The sequence below is a fragment of the Talpa europaea genome, assembly GCF_964194135.1.
Source record: "Talpa europaea genome assembly, chromosome: 1".
Taxonomy (NCBI): Eukaryota; Metazoa; Chordata; class Mammalia; order Eulipotyphla; family Talpidae; genus Talpa; species Talpa europaea.
In genome coordinates, this window is record NC_140073.1 from 9,921,564 (window position 1) to 9,928,634 (window position 7,071).

The 7,071-nt window shown below is 37.9% G+C and overlaps 1 protein-coding gene across 1 annotated transcript; it reads left to right on the forward strand.

Annotated features, from left to right (window-relative positions):
- Positions 1 to 6,135: 6,135 nt before the first annotated feature.
- LOC311171195 (olfactory receptor 9G19-like) lies at positions 6,136 to 7,071 on the forward strand (the record flags this gene model as incomplete). The annotated part of the gene is made up of 1 exon (XM_084233866.1): positions 6,136 to 7,071. The coding sequence occupies one exon, from the start codon at positions 6,136 to 6,138 to the stop codon at positions 7,069 to 7,071; it is 936 nt and encodes a 311-aa protein (XP_084089992.1).

Genomic DNA, 7,071 nt, shown 5'->3' on the forward strand with positions numbered 1-7,071 from the left:
TTTCAAACCAGAAGAAAAAAATAAACCCAACAGAAATTTCTGGGAAAAAACAGGCAAGACCTGCTGACTTCATGCAAATTGTCAATTTGGGGGATGCAAGGTTGGATATGGTATTGGGTATGTAAAATTAAAATAGTTCCCTTTTTCATTTTTTTCCTATTTTATGAAAAACCATTATTAGAATTATGAATCCAGTCTCCAACAAGATTTATTCTTTATTTGCAGACTGCCCGAATTCAAATGGCAGTTCTGCCTCTGACCGTTTGCGTATCTTGGGTATTTCACTGACCTTTTTCACCTCTAAGTTGGAGATAATAAGGGATATGTGATTTCATTGAGGAATTAATGAAGTTGATACTGTGCCTGCTTCATCATTAAGATTTAATGAATAAAAGTGATGCCTGGGCCGCTCAGAGGTGGACAGGGCAGGTGTGCTAAGCACTTTTGTGAGAGAGGCTTATTGAAAAATAGATTCCTTTCTCCAGTAAACTTTAAGTTTCTTCATGTTGTTTTCCATCCCTTCCCTGAAACCTGACACCTCTCTGTCATGGCCCACATTGGCCAGTGAGTTTCTGTTATTATCCTTCAGTTCTCAGGTCAAATATGGCTAAATCTTCCTTAAGTCCACATTCTATCAGCTCTCTGTTGTACTGCAGTCTGGTGATGTCTTGATTTTGGGTCTCCCTCCACAAGATTCTTCATGGTTGATGAGTACGGATTGAATAGGCTGTTTGATGGACCCGCCCCTAATGTCATAATTTTCACATGGTCAAGTACTGGCTCTTTCTCTCAGATTTATTTTCATTTTTTGCTTTTTCTTGTTTCTTATTGATATGTGTTGAAAGACTCTCTATTACCTCATTTAATCTTCCCAATGGATAGAAGCAATTTCTGCTTTTTTGATGGGAAAACTGCAGCAGGTTGCATTTCAGTGCCCCGCTGAGGGGGGCATGGCTGGTGAGCTGGAGGGGTTCACACCAGTCATCACTGTCCCCAGCTCACCCCTTAACCACAAAGACACTCACCAAAGACCTTACTTTCCTCACAACTGGGTCTCTCCCATATAACTCAGTGCCCAGTTGTGTGCTAAATATATTCTCAATGAATAAATATCATCATGGTCAGATGTAGAAATAAAGTTTCTTCAGACCATTCCATCTTTCCATTTCAATTTCTCAAACTCTCCCTCTCAATTTTATAGTTTGTAAACTGAAGACATCTTATTAAATGAAAATCTACCTGTTTAAGGACTATAATTCTCTCTTCATTATCATGATTATTGTCATTATCATCATGGGTTACAAGTAATTCTTGAGTATCTACCATGTACAGTTTTCTAGTGGTTATTCCTTCCTGTTTGATTCTGTTTCAACTGAATGAATGATACTCACAAAGCAAAAGGGCTTTGTAGGTTAATTGGACCAATTATTTACACCATGTGGAATCTCTCCCTACTTCATTCTAGAAAGATTCTGAACATTATAATTGTTTACCTGGCACTATACCACCCCAAGATCCCTGACTCAACATCATATCCCAAAGGGACACTCAGGCTTATATATTCTCTCAATATCATTGTTGTTTGAAAGAAGATTCCTGTTGAGTGAATAGAAGAATCTTTTAATTCCAAGGTAATATGAGAAATCCTGGACTTGAGTTGAAAGTCAAATACAGTGACCATTTATATTCATAAGATGTTGTGCTTTTAACTAACCAAAGGAAAAGGTCAGTAAATCACTATATGAACAAAACCAAAAACAATTCTTTTATTTTTTTTATTTTTTAAAGATTTATTTATTTATTTATACAAGCACTGGGTACAGTCAGAAGTGCTGGAGGGTGAGGGAATTCACCAGAGCCAGAGCAAGGAACAGAACAGGCAGACTGACGAAATACACCACTGAGGGGAGCAGCGGGCGTGGCAGGAGAGGTCTGTCACGCCATGTGGGACCCTTGCCTGTGGCCGGGGATCAAACCAGCGCTGCAGAGGCTGTGGGTAGCTTCTCAGCCCAGCGCTCAACCACTGCGCCACCAGGGGAGGCCCCCAAAACAATTCTTAACAAAATCAAACCACTACATAATTTGTCTTTGTGAAACACAAAGATATTGTCTTGCTTATATTTGATGAAGAAAATGAAGATGTCTCCAAATGTTCTTTCTTCACTTCTTAGTTTCTGTTTCAGGAAAGCATGCAATTAGATGGTACTTGCTGGCTGGTTTCACTGTCATAACCCCATACAGTTGTGTGTGGCTCATGGCTCTCTCTCCTGTTATCTGGCAGAAAACTTATTAGTACTTAGAGTAGGTCAAAGTATAGAAATATTATTATGGGTCAATATTTTCATGACTTTAGAATATTTTTCTATGTTAGGCAGTGCATGGGATAGAAATTTCTTAGGAGGGGTACAATTTTAAATCTATATCTTTGTCTGTAGTGATAGTTTATTAACATCTTTCTATAATTCTATATATTTTTATTTTGAATATCTATTACTTGTTTAGATATAAGATTATATATACATGTGCATATATATAAATATAGATATCTCTTTGACACCATATTGTATGTTGATTATTAATATATAACTGAAAAAGTATATGGTGTCATTAGAGACTAACAAAGATGAGAGGTACATTAAGCCTGGAGAAGGCTGAGAGGTCATTTGGAGACTGACTTCTTTTGAGTGACCATGTTAGAGACATCCTCTTCAAGAGGTCTCTTGGTGAAAGGAAGTGTTTGAAAGATGTGGAGAAGAGATATTTTATGCAGAGAAGGTTTCTGAGCATCTCTTGAATACTGTAAGACTTGCTGCCAGCTTCAAGTAAATGAATGGCAAGTAAAGGTAGCTCAAAGATCTCCTTTTTGTGTGTGCCTACATACATAAAGGTATGTTATGCTTATATTTTACTCATTATCTTTGTAAGAAACTGTGGGAGAAATGACTTCAAAATTCAAGATAGCAAGAGTGGTAATGCTTTGTCCAAACTTTAGGTGGATTTACTTGTCTTCTGAGTGCTACTAATTACATATTTGTGCTTCTACAAAGTGGTCCAGTCTAATCAGAGGTCTGCACAGAGCAGAGGATAGGATTTGTTGGTGTGCAACAAATTTTATCTTTGCTTCTATTTATAGCCAGGTCTTAACTTTCCTTTTCATGTTTATTAGTTTGTTCTATTTAATTGTGTCTTATATATCACACTAAGCCATCATAAGTCATTTTTCTATTTGTAAAAGCATTGATGTTCATATTCATAAATGTATGCATTGACATGGATGTTTATTTTATATTTAAATGACTGTACAGAAAAACAAGTGAAATGAGCAAAAAAAGATCATGCAATTTTCATTTCCAATGGTAGATTTTATAAGCAAGTCCAATAATTTCCTAGAAGGGGAAGTTTTTACATGGGAACACATGAAACTCTTGGGGGTCCCAGCTTAGACAGAGATCCTTGTGAAGTACAGCAAATCTGTCTAAAGAATAGATTGCAGAGATAAACAGGATCACAGTGAACTCAAAACAGAGTTTTAACTTACAGTTTTCAAGTGAGCGTAGAAAGTCCCACTCAACTAAGAAAGTTTTGGAGATCATAATTTTATTTAAAATTGGCAGCATCCAGCAAAGATCAGAACTCATGTCTCTTGATTCTTGGTCTTAAGCTTCCAGGAATCATTTTGCTCAAAATGATCTTGGCACTTAACAGCTGTGAAATACTAAGGAAACTAAAATATCACTTTCCAAGCCTTTATTTTTTATTACTGAAGAATTTCTTCTCTAACAACTATGGCATTGATAGTTATATTAAACCTGAATAGAATCTTACCATTAAATAGATTCCAAGAGAACAATGCTTTACTTTTCAAGCTCATTTATAAGTCCATTACCTGGCATGAATCCAAAATTTAGGTTTTTTTTTTGTTTTTCCCTCAAGCTTCAAGCATAAGAGATTTGAAAGTCTTGGATCTAATAGCACTATTATATCTCCTGCCTGTTCAGAAACTTGTCAATCATAATTTAACCCTGTTTTGACTATGGTCTGTTCTAGCAGCGTTCTGACAGAGAGAAGCGAATGTTAGCAATAGTCCTGTCTCCTATCTTGAAGGAGAGAAGATGTGTCGAGGTTGAATCGCCCAACATGCTGTAATAACAAATTGCCAAAACCTGGTGCCCCACATTTCTGGAGGGCAGATGTCTAAACTCAACATCACAGGGTAAAATCAAGGTGCTGGCAGGGCAGGGTTTATATAATATAAACCACCCAGAGGCTCTGTTGGAGAATTTGTTCCTCCTGGGCTTTTGTGGCCTGGGCCATCCTCGGGTGGTAATTGGTCCAGCCTCTCCCCTTGTGTTGGCAGTCATGTCTCTCTTTGCCACCTTCTTATAATGCTGTGATTGCAGTTAAAGACTGCCCTGATAATCTTTCCATTGCAGTTTTTTTTTTAAATCACTAGGTGGTTTTTTAAAAAAATCCATTATTGAAGCAACATTGGTTTACAACATGGTATATGATTTAGAGGGATGGGGCACGCCCTTTAGGTGTTTAGTACACACCCCACTCACCACCAAGGCACCCATTATCCTGCACCAAAGTCTCCTGGGCACTCCTCTCTATTGTCCCTTTCTCACCCTCTGCCCATAGGCTCAATTCACAGTCAGATTTCTAGGGCTTATTATTGGTTTGGTTCTACCTTACCGTGTGTTGTTTCTCTATACTCCACATAGAAGAGAAGCTATCCAGTAATTTTAATTAATTGTTTCTTTTTAAGGCAAAATTTGCAGTTTCCAGGAATTAGAACCCAGATATATTTACAGCCCATTTTCAGCCTACCACATTCCCTAAACCACTCAGTTTGCCAAGATTGCCCTTTTTGTTTCTTTTTTTCCCCTTTGACTCTTGATTCTATAGGGATTGGGAATCCAATGATTAATTGATCAATATTTATGTTTCCCATCATTGTCCATATAAGGGTCATACAGGTAACTACAGTCTCAAATTCTTATTATCTAAGCAAGTCTTCTCTTTTATTCATTACCCATTACTTTATGCATAACTGTATTCTAGCTTTATGGGTAAAGTTGAATAAAATATAATTACCGCCTTCAAGGAATTCATGTAAAATACACTTCCAAGCATATTGCAAATATAGGTAGAATAATGTAATACTCTAGGAAAGACAAATGAGTCAAGGTCAAGTAGAGAAAACAGCAATTCTTCAAGCTCCCTTTCATCTCTTCTACTTGTTCCCCAGCCACCTTAAGTATAAGTAGAAGGGAAGATAAACAAATCACCCTCCTTGAAAGGAGGAAAACTTAGTTTAAAAATACATGTTTGAAACCAGTATGTTATGTGCATGATAACCGGTCTTTCAAAGCATCATAGGATGGATTTGTCAGTTATCCAAAAAGAATGATCTTCATATAGAATAACCATGTCTCACAAAGAACAACATTGATGCTTCAGTTGAGGTTTCCAATGACCTAAAAGGACAAACAATGGGTAAAGCGGATACACGGCTATCTTTTTCTCTCTTTTTTTATTTAAAAAAATTTAAATTTATTTAAATTTATTTTTTTTTATATATTTTTACATCATTTTTTATTTTTGCACAACGTATGCATTTTCATCTTGGTTATAGTCCCCATACAATTCCCACCCCCTTTATTTTAACCCTAATCCCTCCTCCCTCCACCCTCCTTAGTGTGTCTCTTGTTTATAGTTACTTGTTGATTTTGATTTTTACTTTATTATAATTAGTCTTTTTCCTGGTCTCTTACTTAGGTTTTCTAAATTCCTGCTATGATGAGACCATCTGGTATTTTTCTTTTTCTTTCTGACTTATTTTACTGAGCATGATCCCTTCCAGCTCCATCCATGTTGCTGCAAATTGCATGTGTTTATCTTTTTGATTGCTGAGTAATATTCCATTGTGTATATGTACCATATCTTCTTGATACAGTCATCTATTTTTGGGCATTTGGGTTGTTTCCATAGCTTAGCTATTGGAAATAGTGCTGCTATAAACATAGGGGTGCAGGTGCCCTTTTGAATTAATGTTTCTGCTACATGGCTATCTTAAATCATGACATGTATACTATTCTCTTCACAGAAAGGGACCTTAGAAAACCAACATTGATGGATGAGAAAAATTTCACCCAAGTGAAAGAGTTCATACTTCTAGGGTTCACGGCAGACTTGTGGTTGCAGAGAGTCCTCTTTTTCATCTTCCTCATGATTTACATCTTCAGTCTCTTAGGAAACATCACCCTGATCTCTCTGATCTGTGCTGATTCTCGGCTCCACACACCCATGTATTTCTTCATTGGAAACCTGTCATTTCTGGATCTCTGGTATTCCTCTGTCTATGCTCCCAAAATCCTCATGACCTGCATCTCTGATGACAAAAGCATCTCCTTTGCTGGCTGCCTGGCCCAGTTCTTCTTCTCAGCTGGGCTGGCCTACAGTGAGTGCTACCTGCTGGCCGCCATGGCTTATGACCGCTATGTGGCCATCTCCAACCCCCTGCTTTACTGCCAGGCCATGTCCTTCAGGTTATGTAGCAGTCTTGTTGCAGCATCATACCTTGGTGGCTTTATTAACTCAACCATCATTACCAGTGAGACATTTACTCTGAGTTTCTGTGGGAACAATGTCATTGATGATTTCTTCTGTGATCTGCCCCCACTTGTAAAGCTGGCCTGTGATGTGAAGGAGAGCTACCAGTCTGTGCTCTATTTCATACTTGCCTCCAATGTCATTACTCCCACTGTGCTCATTCTCGCCTCCTACCTCTTCATCATTGCTGCCATCTTGAAGATACGCTCTGCCCAAGGCCGTCTCAAGGCCTTCTCCACCTGTGGCTCTCACCTGACAGCTGTCACCTTGTACTATGGCTCGATTCTTTTCATTTATTCTCGGCCAAGTACTAGCTATGCCCTGGAGAGGGATAAAGTGGTATCAGTGTTCTATACTGTGGTGATACCCATGCTGAATCCTTTAATATATAGCTTAAGAAATAAAGATGTTAAGGATGCCCTGAAGAAGATGGTAGATAGAGCAAAGTTTTCTTAA